Source organism: Nesoenas mayeri, assembly GCF_963082525.1.
Source record: "Nesoenas mayeri genome assembly, chromosome: 3".
NCBI lineage: Eukaryota > Metazoa > Chordata > Aves > Columbiformes > Columbidae > Nesoenas > Nesoenas mayeri.
This window is the reverse complement of record NC_137544.1, coordinates 66,796,222-66,814,473: the sequence shown is the minus strand read 5'-3', so window position 1 is coordinate 66,814,473 and position 18,252 is coordinate 66,796,222. Positions and strand designations below refer to the sequence as shown.

Sequence of the window (18,252 nt, the reverse complement as noted above, 5' to 3'; positions counted from 1 at the left end):
CTAACCTGAAGAAACACAGTTTATTCATCCTTTTATCATAGGTTTTGTTTTCTAGACTTCTAATCTTCTAGTTACTCTACTTTGGAGATTCTCCACTTTGTCCTGTTTCCTTTTTTTTTCTTGAAGCATGATTTCCTTCTGTAAGATGTTTTGTGAGTACTGAACAGAGCAATAAGGTTACCTTACAAACCGAGCCAGTCGTATTTGTCTACATCTGTCACACTGCAATGTTTGCCTTATTTACAAAAACACAGCACTGTTCACTCGCCATCAGTATATGATGTACAATAAACTCAAGCATACCTTTCTAGAGAAGAAACCACTTATTTCCCATGTTGTTTTGTGCATCTCATGATTCCTGTTTTAATGTAGTGATTTGTACTGGTCCTTGCTTGTGCACTCTTTTTTTTTTTTTTTCCCATGAGCTAACTCCAGTTCGCCAAGATCATTTAGAATTCTTATCCTGTAGACTTCTGCCATTTATTTCAGATTTATTTCTGTCTGACTAGCAGAGTAGTCTAGTCTTTTCTCTGTTCTTTTAGCACATATGTCATCTACAAATGAATAACATTTAATAAAAAGAATACTCTAGTCCATTACCCATCAGTGAGGAAAATACTGTATAGAACTGGATCCAGGACAGACACTATGGAGCCTCATTCAATATCAGCTTCCATTGCTATAGTGAACTCTGATAGTTCTTCCCAGAGATTGGTTTTCTGAATTCATCTAAACTATACTTTTCTAGCTGACATATGACATGTCACCCCAGACAACACTGAAAGCTTTCTGAAGTTGGGTAACAGACTTTACCAGAAAGTAGGGAATATTCACTGTTATCAGATTTTATAAATGGTCACTGATTCTTCCTCTGTCAGGTCCAAAGCTTTTCCCACCTCCTAGACAAAATTCATAGCCTTTAGAAGCCGTACTTAATGTGTCCTGTATTATTAGCTTTAATGGTGTTTAACTTGCTCTGGAATATGATTGTTGTGCCATATCAAACAACTAAAAAACTTAAACAGTATTTAATGTTGCAAGTATTTAATGAATATTTCACTTGGAAACTCTCATTATTACTAGCTCAGGGCAGAGCCTGGCAGCAGTTCAAAATATTCAGAAGGAAAAAAAAAAAAAAAAGAAAAAAAGAGCTTTACATCTACAAAGTACAAGAGAACAGGTTTGTTAGTCCAGCAGGAAAGTGCTTAACTGTTCCACTTGGGTTTAGAGACTGTGAAGGGAAATATGTTTTTGTAACCTCATTTAACTCAGGTATACTTATTGTTCTAAACTACCTCCATAAGTTTCACTCCCACAAACTTTCAGACTTTCTGTAGGTTAAGTTGTCCTTTGCAGTCACTTTAGAAAAAGTGGAAATCAAACTAGAGAGGACTGTGTAAGATGATTAAAATGATAAATTTACTGGAAGTGCATGGAGCAATCTTTGACATAATTTATTTCCGAAAGGACGCTGTTAACAAACTTTATTGAAGTATGTGTACTAGTTCAGAGTTACTGTAAAAGAACTAGCATGGCAATTGACTGCTGGTATAATTTAATAACAGATGTAGCAGATATCTCATTGTCTGAATTCTTTTAGTAAGATCGTGTATATCTCTCGAAGATTTGATTAAATTTAGTTACAAATTGTTGAAATAGTTGGACTTCCTGTGTTATAAATAACATTGTTATTCTGCACTCCAAAATGTGTCTAGAGATATGTGAGACAACAGGCTAAGTTATCTTTGTTGACCCTTCTGTTTATAAAAGGGATGAATCTTCTGTAGGGCATGGATGATGTTAAGGTGTGAGCAAACCAAGGAACACAGATATATATCAGTAAATGAAAGAAGAGCATGACTAGGTTTTATATTGCATCAGAAAGCAGTACATAGACAAAAAAAAGGGGCTTTTTGTCAAATAATGATGTAAAAGGTTAGTAGAATAACTTAACAAACCAGGAGTTGAGTGCACTACAGTTTCAGTTTCACAGAGGTGAGTGCAGGACCTCACTGTGGTTAGAAATGCCCATGTCCACGACATGCTCTATGCAGTGAGAACCCCGTACACCCCCCTCCCTCCCCTAGTAAAACAGAAATATCAGCACTTCCCTTAGAGGGACACTGCGAGGACAAATGTGTTATAGGTCCTTGCAAACTTCATGATACCAGGAACCAATCAGGTGCCAAAGATCCAAATATAAAATAAGACTAGCTAAGCTTATTCAATAGGTCCCATCATGACCCAAAATCTGGAATAAAAAGTTATATTATTTTCTTGTTGCTTAAAATTGATTGGATTTTAAGTGCACAAGAGGAATTTGCAATATTTTTAACTTTTTTGGCCTCTTTTTGTTAGTTGTGGGAGTTTTCTGTACTAGAATTCCACCCCTTCCTATTTTAGCTCAAATAAACTGAGCATCTAAAAATACAAAAGACTTCATTTAAAGTCTATGGGAATAAGATGGCCATGACTTGCCTACAACTCTCTCTGGAAATACTTTTTGTCTCTGGAGGGATCATATTGGGATGGTTGTGAGTAATAAATTGTGGGAGTTTTTCCTTTAACACAGCTGTTGGTTTAATCATGTGCCAAAGATTTAAAACAATTGTGATTTATCAGATAGGGAAACAGAAACTAGATGTCAAACTCCTGGCCAACTTTTGTAGAGATTGGGATCTGGATTGCCATATTTTTTTATTTGTCATGAGGAAAAAATATATTTCCTATTTTGTTACCTTGTCTAAAATTAAAAAAGATAGGAATGGAATTGGGGTAGAAGTGGACTTTTCACATAGTATCATAATCCTGAAATAATAGATGAAACACCAATTGAAATTTTAGGATGAAGGCAAATAATAAAAAAAATTAAATTATCTACTGGAGTAGAAAATATATTTTTTAATTTATGTATCTAGAAATATAAGTAGTGTTTTACTTTTTATACATCACTCTTCCTGAACGTATATGTTCATGCATTATTAAACTGGTGAGATGGCAGTGGGTTTGGTATCCTCATGCAATGCCCATTCTCATTCTTTCCTCATTTTTCTTGTTATCTGAAATAGTATACAGAAAGGTGAAAAGTATGGTTCATGTCATAATAAGTTGGCTTGAATTCACTGCTCGTATGAATAGTGCTATATATACGTGAAGGAAAGAAGATTCCACTAGAAGGTGAACACTTAGTGTGGGAGATACATGATGCAGATGAAGGACGTAATACACAGTATATAGATTTTAACCTTTCCCCTTCTCATTCTTCAGTGGCTTTGTGGTCTTTCTTTCTGAGGTATGTGTAGAAGGATGTCTTCCTCACCGGATGCAAAGGAAGTATGTTTTACAATCTTCTAGGCCCTTTTCCTTACTGTCATATGCAGTAATGTCTTGCTAGCTCCAAACCAGAAAATGATTAATATTCTCAGCAGTGCTGTGTAGTTGCTAAGAGAACCCAAGTTCCAAATCCAAAGACCTTGTCTGAGGGTAATTAAACTGTGAATTAGAGTGTCTGTGCTTACAAAGGAATTAGACATAACCTTCTGTTCTTTTGTGAAACCTGTTAGGAAAGAATGAGATTTAAAAATCAATCAGTGCAGCTTTATTGGGGCACTTTGACTTAAAATTGGTATTTTTATTTTACATTCAACATTTGTTCATACTGGGTTAGCATAAGCAATTTTGTTGTTATTTGTTTGGTTTCTTTTTACCGTCTATGAAAACTTTCCATTTGCTGTTGAGGCTAATCTTTTCAAGGTTTTCCTTTTCATCTGCAGTCTTCCCACTTGTCACTAGCTTGGATAAAGTCTATGCTCTATGCTCTAGCCTTCTGTTCACCTATGTGTATGAAATTCTGCAAATTTTACTGTCAGAATAAGATCATAGAAGGACCTGGTGCTTCCACAGGTAGTGGCTAGCCTGGCAGATGCCTTATACAGCTAGATAAAGGATAGTTTAAGAAACTTGTGTGACAAGAGGGTTGAAAAAAAAAAAACAATGAAAGGAAAAACACATAGTGGTAAAAGGAAAATAATTTTTATTGTTTGAAATGTATGATGAGTCAATTCAATTACATCAGTTTGGGTGTAATACAAAATTCACCTGACAAAAATGTTCCTTTATTGGCTTTGTAGAATTGTCATCAAGCATTCTTAAGTTGACATGCCATCATGTTGGCTTATTTAGTTCATTTTTTTGGTGCAACTTTTGTACTGCTTAAATGAATCATTCTCTCAGGCTAATCTTGATGGTTGTTAGAATATAATATGGCAACTGTTTACAATTTAAGAAAAAAAAAATTATGTTATGTTAATTGTCATTGATATATTAATATGACTCCATTTTCATCCTTGCTGGTTAAGGACAAAGTGAACTCAACTCTAAAGCTGCAATTCAGGGAAACACTCAAGCATGTACTTTAACCATATATACTGTGCTGGGACTACTTGCTAGAAGTACACAGATACTTAAATGTTCTGCTGAATGTAGTAACACTTAACTTTAAAGAAACATGGAGTGTTTTGCTGACTGAAGCCCTTCTAGATAAATCATCCACCCACTTCCATTCATGCATGCACTGCTGTGGCATATACCACAGCTATCTTGAGAACTCTTTGACGGACAGTGATGAGTCTCTCTGAACATAAATGTTAGCTGCATGACTCATGGTGATGAAAGACTGCACGCGTAGTAAGAAAAATCTCTGATTATGACAGGCTGGTTTAGAATAAGACCAAACTCATACTAATTTCAGCCATTGTCTTCTTATTGACCCTTTGCTCCCCATCTACCCTGCCTCCATTGTTGGTTGTTATCATGCAGGTTGTCACATCTAAAACTAGTGCTTTGAGAAAAGAGTCAGATCTTTGCACTCTGTTCTTTTACTATTTTAAAATGTACATGAGACATCGTAAGAAAAACAAGCCACCCCTCCTCAAGCTCCTTCAATAGCTCCCTTAAAGTCTTCCTTTGTAGCTCATGACATAGCAAGTCATAGATATGGGCGGAGATTAAAACTAGGGGCTCTACTCTATTAAACTCACTGTCTTTAATTTTGTGCAGGTTATCTGGATAATTTATTTAAACCCAGTAAGACCACAGATTCTATGTGGTATGTGTTACCAACTATCCAAATGGCCTAATTAGCCTCTCTTCTAGCATATATTACTCTTTGTATACCATGAAAATAAAGGGCAGGGCAGCTGGGCACCCGTTGGTCTGTGCCACTTTCATGTTGATGATTCCCACCGGTGAGAAATCCCTTCTATAAGTCAGATTGTTAAGTATCAGCTTTGCCAAGAGATTAGGTTTAAGGATAAAATAAAGGGTAGAAGAGGTGAAAGACAAATCACTTTAGAGCAGAGTTATTGTGTTATACTATTTCACTTCAGAATAGAGTTTGTCTTTGTGTGTTACCTATTCCTTAATTGTTTTCTTCTACCTTTTTCCATTCCATGCCACCCCAAGCTAGACTTCCTGAGTCTGTGTTCGTGCCTTTCAAAGGAAACTTCCTTCTCACTTCCCATGGATGAATATTTGAAATCAGATGGTATTGTAGAGAAGCAGGAAAGGTTCCTGCCTTCCTTCTGCCCTTTGTTTCTTTCTTCTTCCCTGATTAATTTGATAATAATTTCTATACTGTAATTATTAAATATTTTCTTCTGGTTGCTTATGTGTTTTCCAGTCCCCTGAAAACATGTTGGTTAAACGAAACAAAAAATTATGAGAAATATTAAATGCGTTATCTTCTTCCTAGATTTACAGCAAATATGAAGTCTAAGCAATGACATTACTATGGCACTCATAATGTGAAGAAGTATGCCCCTCACACACAGATCTTTCTTTTTTTACATTCACAGTTTTACAGGTTTTATTCTGTGAAGTCTGTCAAGCACTTTGAAAGAAGAGTGGATTGTCTAAGGTGCAGATCATGTGCATGAAAGAGACTAATTATGTTAACCTTTAAAGGGTATATTTAAGATAAAACTTTCTGATATAAAAATATGATAATATGAATCATGTTATTTTCAGTCAGGACTGTAGCTCTATCAAAACCAGGATTATTTATGTACTATTCTACAAAGCAGATGCCTATTCCCAAATGCTTGCAGTTTGAGTTTGCATATGGAAATCTAGGTTCAGAGCAAAATAAAGGGTTATCACCCAGATAAGTACTATGAAAAAGGATTACTGCCCTGCTGATATGGATTTGACTTGATTTTTGATTTCTGCATATTGCCACCTTTTTTTTTTTTTTTTTTTGAGATTAGAACCTTATTAGAATCAGTCAGTCCAGCAAAGGTGGTAGGTACGTGTCCAGATTTGAACTAAGTGGGAACATTTATCTGCTTATTTTTCAGAGAGCTAAATGGCATTATGAGTTATTTGCTGAGTTCAGGGCTGGTGCTCATTCCGCTTTTGAATTTACCTTTTAACTTCACTAGGAAGAAGATCAGATACTCAGTCAAAGTCTTTCTTTCTAAAAAGAGTAATTAAAGTTTTCCATCTTTTTCTTGCACTGTTTCAGAGCTTGGTGTATAAAACAAGGTTGGTGATTGAGGTCAGGTGCTACTCAGGTGATACAGTCTTTTGCTGCTGTTCAGTGTGACCTAATATTTGTTCATTTTCTTAAAAACATAGCTTTCTTTTTTTTGCTCCTTTTCCTTGTAGATATTGCATTTTTGTATGGTTGAGGCTGTTTTCTTTCTCACTAATTTTTTTTCCTTACATGTGAAATGTTTTGCATCAGATACAGAACAGTATGTATTCTACCAGAGGAACTGAAAATTAAAATGGTCTTTCATGCTGAGGTTGAGATAGTGTTTCTGTTCTACATCTTTAGCTGGAGCAAAATCTAAAGATTCAGATTTTTCCAGTATCGTACCATTCTGTCACGTAGAGCTAAAAAATAATAATTCTGTCTATTTGAGAGAGTGTGTAGTCAGCTGTCACCATATTAACAAGTTTACAGTTTGGCTGCTTATTTTGATTGGATCCTAGTTATGTAGCATTAAACAGCAGATGTTCCTGGTGTAATCTGATAGTAATTTTTACTCTATTTTCTAATTTCTAGTCAAGGATAGATGATTTGATGAGACCAAGGCCTCTGTAAAACCTCCACCTTACTTTACCTCAAGCTGATCCCTTGACCTGAACAAAAGAACAAACAGTTCTGCAGTAAATTTTTTTTCGTTGTGTGCTGTACCTTAGTTGTGTTTAGATTAATACAGAGCACCAATAAGATAATTTTGCATCGTCTTTTTTTGTCCTTGCAAAACTTTGTCTATGGTTGGAAAATAACTTTATGGCAGATTTAAGCACACATTTTTAAAGAGAAAATTGGAGTAGAGGTTTGTTGGCAGTAACAAATTATGCTATGCTGAAAGTGTTTGTAACAAGAATTGAGATGCATGAGGTAAAAAATGAGGAACTGGAGCTCTGAAGGAAAAGGTACCAGTACCAAACTTGGTTGCAGCATATGATACATATGATAATTTAATAATTTGCCATGACAAAAGGTTTTTGCATATATCAATAGACTTGCAAGTGGAAATAGATACTTACTGATCCCTGAGACACAATTAATGTTTGTTGCTTCTATTTTATGTTGTTGTTTTTTTCTTAACTGCCCTAGATTGTGAAATCAAAAAATGTTCTGTGCATAAGCTTTTTTAATTCTATAAACCTCTAACTGTTTCGTACAGTTAGAGATTTAACATCAACACAGGCACATGGGCCAAGTGGCATTGTATTTCTCAGGCCAAGAGCAAGGAAGTCAAAGGATTTGTTCATATTAATCTATCTGCTTTTCTGTCTGCTTTAATTTTTTGTTACTTTAATGACTTTACAGAAGTTCTAATTTGTGTTTTTGATAGTACTTTTAAAGAACCTTTGAATAAATATATTGTGAATAGATGTTAGTTTCACTACTCGTATTAATACTTCTATGATACATCATGATGGTAACACTACCTCCTTCCCAGAATGTTAGATGCTCTACTAAACACTCAGTGAAAAATAAGAGAGTATTACAGGCAGTTTTGTTATGTCTGTGTATGACTCTGTCTTTCCCTCTGGTTTTACAGGGCATAATGACTACATGTGTCCTGCTACTAACCAGTGCACCATCGACAAGAACAGAAGAAAGAGTTGCCAGGCTTGCCGACTAAGAAAATGCTATGAAGTGGGAATGATGAAAGGTGGTATGTACACACCAATCAAGAAATCCTCAGCACTGGTGTCTGCCTTCCTCCCTTTTAACTTCATTGGACAGTTGATATGGTTCCTAAAGGAAGAAGCAACTAAATTTAATGAGCTGAAGTGTATAAAATCAAAGAGCAATTAAGTAAAAATAAAAAGCTCCCAAATACCGTGATATTATTCTTGCCCAAATTTGCATCAGAATTAATAGGAATGTTGACTTCAATGGAGTTAGGATTCTTCTGTTAGTATTTTTAATACGTTATTTTTTGATCTCTTCGGATAGGCTCCAGATTATGATGAATGAAACTTAATCCAAGATTTTGTAGCAGTTTGCAGTTCAGTGTGAAAAGCACTGATTGTCTCAGATCAGTTCATATTAATTAAAATAAACTTCTGAATAAGCAGTACTTGTTCTGTAAATTCTGGATTGGAAAGTCAATTCCTCTGTTCCAGTACTGTACACATATTTTATATGTGAATTAATTTAACCCAAGAATATTAAAGGCTCATTCTTTTAAAAAAAATGAGATAAATACTTTTTTCTTGAAACATACTTACATAATGATGATGTCAGAGAAGAAAAATTGGATACTGTGTGCCACTGGAATACCAATAAAGTACTTTAATTATACACCCAGTGTTTACATTTTGGAGGTAAAATTAGAAAAATATGACAACACCGAACAATTGCTATGGTCTATTCTTCGATGGAAGAACTTGTTTGTAACATAATTTTGGATCACTCATGATACCTGCCTTTCTCTAGTGTGTTACAGTACCTGATGTTTGTAAAAAGCAGACAGACATTAGCTATTTTGAATCCTTTTGAGAAAGAAAATTTGTAAGAATTAAGAATATTTTAAGAACAAGAAATCATAAAGTTCCATGTTCACTCTAAAGCAGAAGAAAACCTTGTTTTAGCATACTAAAAATTTCAGATTGCTTTTTATTAAGGAAGAGTAATTACTAACATTATTGAAACCTATTTCTGTAGAGAAATTTAGCAAACTAGGAAGTTCTTGGTAGAGAAAGGACTAGAACCCATATTTTTGTGAAAGGAGCTACTTGTTAAATTACAGATTGGTTTCCCCTTTCTCTGGCACACCTAATGCTTACTTATTGCACAAACAATTTGGGGCAAGAAAGAGGAGTAGCTCACCATGTTTATCCTTCACACAACAAAGGATTGTTTGTAAATCCAGTCTGTGTGGTCAAGGCAGGCCAAGTCTGGGAATCTTGGGAAAAAGACAAAAGGGGCAAGAGTAAAGGAAAACTAGTCAGTTGTCGCTTCCCTTTGAGGTTGAATCTGCATTTTTCTCAACTCAAGGATTAGGCAAGACCTGAAATGGATTTTGTTCATCTCAGTTTTGGGATGCAAACAGGGGAAATGTATCGAATATCCTTTTGTTTCTAATGCTTAAGACAGTAGCTGATTTTTTTAATAAGATTTAGTTTATGGATGTGGATGGTTTTGTTTCTGTCTTAAAATCTTGGTGTATATGGCTAGAACTCTCTTAAGTAAAATATATATAATTATATAAATATATCATATATATATATATATACACATATACCATAGCTGTGAGATATCTGTATAAATATATAGATATATATACACACATGTATATCTCTCTCACAGCTATGGTCCAAAGAAATTCAAGTTTCAGATAAGGCAAACTAAGATCAGAAAATCCCATACATAAATTTGCCATGCAGCTTTAGCTTTGACCATTGTACATGTGCCAGATCATAGTTAAGATATATCATTATGTTTTATGTTGATGATATTACATCTTTCTTTTGGCACATTTTCATCCATTTAATCTCATATGTATTTAATTAATGATCAGCTGTACCAGTTTGATGCTTTTCATATCTCTTCTCCAAGATACATGTTGTAATAGATTTTTCTGCTGTTCCATACACAATTGTTTTAATCACATGAAAATCACACAGACTTTTCAACTGACATTCTGTAGATTAAAGAAGTCCCAACAAAGATTGCAATTTTGTCCAAATTTTATTTCTAATACAGATATTATGGAATTTTTATTTTATACAGTGGCCCTCACTTGAGTAAAGTCCTGTGGATTTCATCCTTTTCTTTTGCAATGCTGTAAGATTTCCTCAATCACTACAGCAACCAGTAATTCAAAAATAGTCAATGTTGTGTTTTGGTGGTTGGTTTGTTTGTGTTTTTATTGCTTGCTTTTGTGTTTTGATTTGTTGTTGTTATTTTGTTTTGTTTTAAACAAAGCTCACAATTCACAAACAAGGAGATCAGGTGCATGAATTCTGCCTGTTTCTATAGAACCCTTTATGATGTACTGAAATCCTTCACTGGTTCATAGGCAGGAATTTAAGAACATTTATTTTATGAAGTCTGGGATGAATTTCTTGAGATGCCCCAGTTGGATTTTATAAGTCTGGCACACCTGCACATGAAGTATTCAAGAAAGGTAAAGTTAATGTAGGATAAAGTAAAGCATTCAAGATTCTGCTGGAATCATTACTTGTCCTGTATTGTCCACAAAGCTGTGGGAGAAAAAAATTATTTTCTTTAGGTAGCACTCGACAATTGTCATATTTTTCTCAGGTGAAGATAAAGGTTAAGTGAATATTCTCAGTGTGCCATCTGGTTGGCTTTTAAAGAGTTAACTTTTAAATGTGGTGGTTTTTTTGTTGTTGTTGCTGTTGTTGTTGTTTGTTTTCACTAAGGAAATCTCTTAAGCTTTTCTGTTTCCATACATCTCTCACAACAACACTTTTCTTCAACGTACTTGAATCACGTAGTGCTGCAGTTAACTCAATTTCCACAGTTTTTCTCTAATAATTCATAGTTCTCTTGATTGAATCTTTTATTTTAAATAACCTCCTTTTGTTCATATTGAAGGATTTGTCTTGTTTAAAGACATTAACTCTATCATACATTTGAAAAATATTCAGTTGTGTCACATCTCACCTGTATATCTCTGCGACTTGCTTATGTTGATATACTTTTAGAAATAGTGGGAAACAGCTGAGGTTTCTGCATGAATTGTCAAAGCTGCTAACTTGTGACTTTTATCTATCATTTAACTTCTGAGCAATAGCTGATATTAATTATTGAGTTTCAGTAAATATGGGGAAAGCTAGATAAAATCTTGATTAAATGTCTGTGGGTGATTTAAAACATAGGTTATAAGCTATGGTTGCTGATGTTTTCTCATAGAAAGTCACTTGATGCAGCAGAAAGTTCATATACATTATTTTTAAGAGAGTGGACACAACTGAAATATGTTTTTGGGTCTTCATTCAGAAAAAATGCAGGCTTCAAGTGGCTCTTGAGCTATGCTGTAGGAACATTTATTTATGAGTTTCTGTGGAAATTTTATCAGTTTTATCCAACCCACTGTCCTTTCATCTTTTAAAAGTTTCTTTCAGTACTGAAGAATTCTTTTTCTTCTCTCATCTTACATTTGCAAGTGTTTACTTCTGTGTGTTACTGTGCTGCTTTGAGAGACAAAGACTGCCAGAGTCTCTGCTGATGTAGTCAGTATCTGAGGCAGAATTTATAGCTGTTGTATTTTCTCCAAATGCTTCATTCTGTCTTTAGAATAAGCTAAAGAAACCTTAAAATTATATGTTATTATTTAGCCTGAGCATGCCTGTTTGTATGTGAGGATAAAGCGGTCACATAGAATAAGCTTCTTATCATGCCTCTCTTTCTTCTGGTTGGGTAGCAGAGAAGGCAAAGAGTGGCATTGTTTTGTTTGTTTGTTCGGTGGGTTTTTGTGTGTGGGTGTTTTTTGTTGTTGTTTGTGTGGGGATTTTTTTGTTGTTATTTGTTTGTTTGATTGGTTGTGGGTTTTTTTAATCTACTGATGATGTCTTGAAGATTGTTTCTCTTCTGGCTTGGAGAAGTATATTCCAACTTACTCCATCATGCAGTGGTGTGTCCCAGCTTCCAAATGGAGTTTTTACAGCCATCATAATTGTGAAGCTCCAACCATATGTACAGCCCAGGTGATCTCTGCTCTAATATAGATCTAGTTTTCCGTTCCTTCCTTATTTTAATGGCTTTCTGATAATTTGGCTCCAAAGGACCTCATTTGCTTAAATCACAACCACCTTATTTTTATTGTTATTTATTAATTATTTTATAGTGTGGCAAATGAATGGGGAATTCTAGTTACTAGCATGATACATTCATCCCCTCCTTTCATGTGTGACAAGGCAGATTTAAGATCAAGTACTGCGTGGTATCAGAGCAACAGAGTGCTAGTGGAGTCAGTGGCTATGGCAAAAATTTGCCATAATGTTAAATGCTAGATCCTTAATGAAAAATCTTTTTTTTTTTTTGCCTGGTAGCCCAATGTCAGTCACCCTGAGACCTACATAATACAGTAAATTGTTGAATGCTCATGACTTCCCAACTTCAAGTCGTATCAAATGTGGCAATCAAGGATTTGAATGTTCATGTGTTAGATCCAGATGGTGATCTTGTATACAACCAGATGTATTTACTGTCTTTGAACAGCCTGAAATTTCATGTTCTAGAGAGAAGGTCCTGAGTGTTGTTTCTTGTGGTAAAGAAATTACAACATTAGAATGCATTTCAAACCTACATCCTTCAATGTTGCCCTCAGAATTTATCTGGGAACCCTTTAGAGATTACTGTGGTACGGCCCAGGGAATAGAAGTCTGTGTTTTCCATAACAGTCTGCTATAACCACATGCCAGGTGCTTATAGAAATGTTCATTAACTTCTAGAGATTGGAGTCTAGAGACTGGAGGCTTTCCGTTTTTCTCTTACATTCTCTTGAAGTAGTTACTCACCTGTTAACCACATGGGAATTCAGTCTGGTCCAGTGTAACAGTGTTACTGAAGTTTAAGAAAATTTTTCAGGGAAAAGAAAAAACATTGGGCAAATTTGCCATCCTCTAAGAGAAGAACCTTGCTGATTTTTTGTCTTTAAATGGAGAGAGCTATGCTTCCCTGCTGAATGCTCTATTTGTTCATGCTAAAAGGCTAGAGGGTTATTAAAATCATTCTCAAAAGCAGAGGTAAATTGATGTCTGATGCAACCACTGGAAGGGCTCCACAGTTTCTAGTTTTTCATGTAATTATCTTTTAATGAAATATTATATAAAAATAGAAATTAGTGAATGAAGGAAAATGGATTAACAATGTGAAGCTATTTTCGTTTTTCTGAGGACAACCTTTATGATATTTATTAGACATACTGTTCTGTACTCAGCCAAATAACTGTGTAGGTGGGGCTTGATAAATATATGAGGCAATGTACATTTTTAAGATGTAATTTATGGGCTGAAAGCATGTACTCAAGCAGCATTTGAAGCAAACTTTTGTGAGTTTAGTACAGCCTCCTGGAAAATAAGATGGAATTTAAGTCAAACTTTTTAGTGAAATGTTTCTTTTTCTCCTTTCTACATGTGCAAAGTGGATTGTTGCCATTGAATTGTCATAAAATATAATATTCTGCTCTTCTGCCCCCAAAATAAGAAAGAGAGACCATTGTTGTAAACAATTCTGCCAAAAAAATACTCTTTCTTCCTATTCTACTTCACAGAATGATCTGTGCTAGAAGGAACTCCAGAAAGACTCTTGTTGGATCACCTGCTCAGTGCAGATTCAACACTGAATTTAAACAAGATTGTCTAAGACCTTTTACAGTCAGGTGGAAATGGGACAAGATGTCTTATGCTTATTTATGTGCTATAGCTAGTTATATTAAAAAATATAAAAAATATGGGGGATTGGACTAGATGATCTTTTGAGGTCCCTTCCAATCCCAAACATACTGTGATACTGTGATAATACTGTAGAGTTTGTTTGTTTGTTTGTTTGTTTTTACTTTTGAGAATTTATTTGAGATGATAAAGCTAATTACATCTGTGTATTTGTTTACATTTGGTTTTGGCCTTTACATTCTTGATTAGAAATTCTTGGGAATAGATACAGCAATGAGACAGTCCCCATTTAAATTGCTGATTAATTTTAAATGAAGTCTAGGATTCTTGCTGTGTCTCCACCCTGTCTGCCACTGATTCATACTACAGGTACCTCAGGGTATCACTGTGCATTCACTGGTCTTGGGCAAGCATGTGTAGGTCAGAAGAGCTGGTGTGATCTCCCTGCTGAACTTGAGAAATTCTTAAAGTACTGGAGTTTCAGGTTCTTCACTTGGTTAGGCATTTACAGTTCAAATAGCTTCAGTACACTAATTTGTCTAGTTTCCAAAATGTAGCAGTTACAATTTTTTGCTGTCTTTGAGAATTATACTAATGGTCTCCTACTCCTAGAACTATTTGTCTTTTCCAGATCATGATGATGTATGGTTCCTATAAACAGTTTATTATGACCCCTGAAATGTCTGTGGCTTCACTGTAAATATTGCCTAGAAATGGGGCTGTTGCCATACTTACTGTAGCCAAAACCTAGTATGATTTGTGCAGGAGTGTCAGCACTTGAAAGGGATTCAGTTGAATGATGGATTAATAGAATTTCTCTTGCTTTTCTTCTACATGTCCTCTGATACTCTTTAAAATGTGTGCTATGAATGCCAAAGATTGAATGCCAAAATACAGATTAGGGTGAATCATCTCTTGCACCTTCATCTGTAATTAGTAGATCATTGGTTCTCAAAGTGTGAGTTATGAATAGTCATTAGAGACCCCAAATTACATTTGCCTGCTTGTCAACAGGGTTTTTTTCACTAGGTCTTTAAAAACTTTGCATAGAAGACCAGTTTTATGGTCTGCATTGTAGCTGTTTGGAATATGGAGGCACTGTGATAAGTAACGTGACTTGTTTACTGAGAAAACCAGTGGCAGAGCCAGGAGTTGAACCATGATATCTGAATGCAAGTGCTCAACCCTGCATCCCCCTGCTGCAGCTTATCTATCCCTGTCTCTCTCTTTTACTAGAAAGTAGTCTTGATTATAGAGGAGAAAAAAGCTGCAATATGGAAAAGAATGAGAAATTTTTTTTGAAAAAAAACCCACACAGATAAATGGTCATACAGTGGTCATCAACCACTCAGTAGTAAAAAGAATTGCAACATCCAGGTGCACAGACCAAAATGAAATTTGTTGTTTATTTATAGTACCGAGTGTCTAGATATCCTTGTCAGAAACCAGGCTATTAAACACTGTCAGTTGAGGCAGACCTGTTCAAATACTGATTAATTTTTCTAGAAGATTTCAGACAGTGTTTCTCATTTAAAGTAATTGTCAACCCACCTGGGTTTTCAGCACAATTTACATTTCTGCTTGATTTTCTAAAAGAGAAATGGATATAATATAAAGAGGCTGATTGTCTGAATCATATTCAAAAGTAGTAATTCATTAAGCTTATAAAATTTGAATTTGGAAAATGATGTTACTTTCCTGTGACCAAATAATGTATTTATGTGGAGAGAACCAAGCAGAAAAGCTCCCAGAATCTCAAAGCTCTCAAAATCATCTTGTAAAGACCCTCGTGCCAAGATACACTGCAATATTAGGACCTACATTGCAGTCATAGCTTCAGCAATCTCCATCTGCTATAAGTCTATCAAAAATGTGTTCTGACCTCCACTGATGCACAGCAGCTACAGTGACCTTATGTTTTAGAGAAAGCTGAAGGATTTTATTTTATTTCCAATGTAGTATTAAAAAATACTGACTTCAGGGAGGTGTGCGTAATGAGGTCTATCTGCAAAGCAAAATTACTGTAAGAGGTCATTAGGAGACAGCTGCCTTGCTTGCATTTACCTTTTAGACTTTAAAGCCAGTTGTACTTAGATGACATTCAGGTTGATGCCCATAAGGGAACTGTTGGCTTGTCACACTGTTTTCCTTCTGCAATCTCTTTTGCCAACAGCAGGCATGGTACCAAAGTGAGTCTGGAGTGAGTCCCAGAGCTCTTCTTCAGCAGTTTAGTAAATCCTTCCTGTATTAGGACATTTGAGAGAGGCTTTTAGGTTTCTAACCCCTTCAACTCCCACTTCAACTTCAGAAAGGTTCTCCTACTGCCGCCAAAGAGAGGGTGTCTGGCATAGAAAAGTCTGGTTTCCTCCTTTGTGAGCACTGCTGTAAAGGCTTCATGTGGCTTGTCTGCCATGACCTGTTCTCTGCATGCTCCTTGAATACTCTGGTAATCAACTGGACTATAGACTCCCTGGCTTTCTGAAGGATATATCTTCTTATTTATAATCTATTTTACTTACCACATATGTTTAGTCTTTATTCTCAAGCAGGGTTTGTTTTACCAAACACCAGATATTCCTTCTCTCTGTCAATTCTCAACTTAATTTTGATCAGGTAGATCAACCTTAAAGAGTAACAAAATTCTTCAGAGGAGGTGTTTCCAAGCACTTTTGAAGTACTGCTTTGACAAACTGACAAAATTATAGGCTGCTAATGCTGCAAGGCTGTGCATGTGTATAGAAGCGTCAAATGTCTCTTGTCATCTGAGGTCTGCTGACAAGGAGCAGAACTGTGGACAAAGAGTCTCAGGTTCACAGTTTGCTCCAGACTGGGAGGATAGCTGGTAAACCAGATCACTGTACCAGGTAATCCAGACCTACCTTCCAGGGCTGGAAGGAGAAGTGGAAGAGTAGTTCCTTAAAAGCTGAGTGTTAAAATAAGGAAGAGTAGCAAAGAAAAGGTTTTCTTCTTCTCCTTCATGGTCTTGCAGATATCAGCTCCTGAGGTGGAGTGAGAGCTCTCACCAGTCATTTTTCTTTTCCCAAATATTACTTGCACACACAGAAAGAATATTGAATAACAGGTAAAATGCTTCATTTATAAAATGTGAAATAAAGCCTCCTGTTTCCAATAGAGGTTATATAGCAGTTTTGAGGATAAAATACTGTCTTATCCCTCTGTATGGACCTTAAATTTTGAAGTCAAGTGTGCTGCCACTTCTGGTTGTGCAACATGTGCTTCCTGTACCTTGCTTGGAGAGACCACTGTGATTTTGCATGTTTCCTGACAGAGAGTTAAAAAAAGAAATTGCTTCAGAAGTTAATTTATCTTTATGGTCTGGCTACACAATGGTAACAAACTTCTAGATTTCTTGAAAGCAGGCGGTAATTTTGAATTATCTTAGTTTCATGTTGCTGTAAGTTTCTTTTAACACAAATAGCACTGGACAACGCCAGTTTTACTGAATAGGATATTCAGCAAAGAATACAACAGCTGCAACATCCTTATCACTTATCACAAGACAAGAGATATTACTCCTGCCTAAATTCACAATCTGTGTAATTGAATTCTCCTTATGCATGTTTTTCTATAAAATAAAATAGTTATGTCTTCTCCCAAACTAGAACAGTGTTGTCAGGTGATATGTGTGTCACACAATGACAGCTACAATTAAATTGATGGAGAATCTATTTCAGTCATGATTGATTAAAGTAGCAAAGTAAAATTCTCAAATGTTAGAAAATACATAAATTATCAGTGTGACCTATATTGAACCACTTTATGGTATAATCTTATTAGTATCTTTTGCCCTCCAGAAAATTGCAAAACTTTGGGTTTTTTTGCCACTGTTAAATACATATATCATAATACTAGTAAACGATTTTGCAGATCATTTGCAATGTGAAGTCCAGAGATGCATTTGAAACAGAAACTTAAAGAATGTCCAGAGTGTTTTTGGTTGTGGACATTGCTCAGGGCTAATGTCTCACCTCTTCTGAGGTGATCCAGGAGATGACAGATAAAGAAGAATTTGTGTTTGTGAGGCTGGGCTCCACATGTAAAGTGCCTGGAGACTTCCCAGTGATGGATGACCACTGATAACAGATAGTAAAAAAATGATTCACTGAAAGTCTGTATACTAAACCACAAAGGACTAGACCTCTGTAGATTTCTGGGGTAGGTTTAATTCCAAAAATTTTGGGGAATGTGGGTTTGTTTGTTTGTTTTCTTATTTTCTTCTGCATTTGCAGGTAAACAGTATAAGGTTCACCTGAGAGTTTTAACTGCTAAAGAAAAGTACTGTTTGTAGAAAATAACATTACTATAGCTTTTGCTTGCAGCTATTGGAAAGATGTTCAG

The 18,252-nt window shown here is 35.4% G+C and overlaps 1 protein-coding gene across 1 annotated transcript in view; it reads left to right on the top strand.

Annotated features, from left to right (window-relative positions):
* The window catches only part of ESR1 (estrogen receptor 1), a gene marked incomplete at its 3' end in the record, with an annotated part of 182,101 nt that overhangs the window by 107,888 nt on the left and 55,961 nt on the right, over window positions 1-18,252 (top strand). Inside the window, exon 4 of the mRNA XM_080341081.1 lies at window positions 8,082-8,198. Coding sequence (XP_080197207.1) covers window positions 8,082-8,198 — 117 coding nt within the window. The remainder of the gene's footprint in view (window positions 1-8,081; window positions 8,199-18,252) is intronic.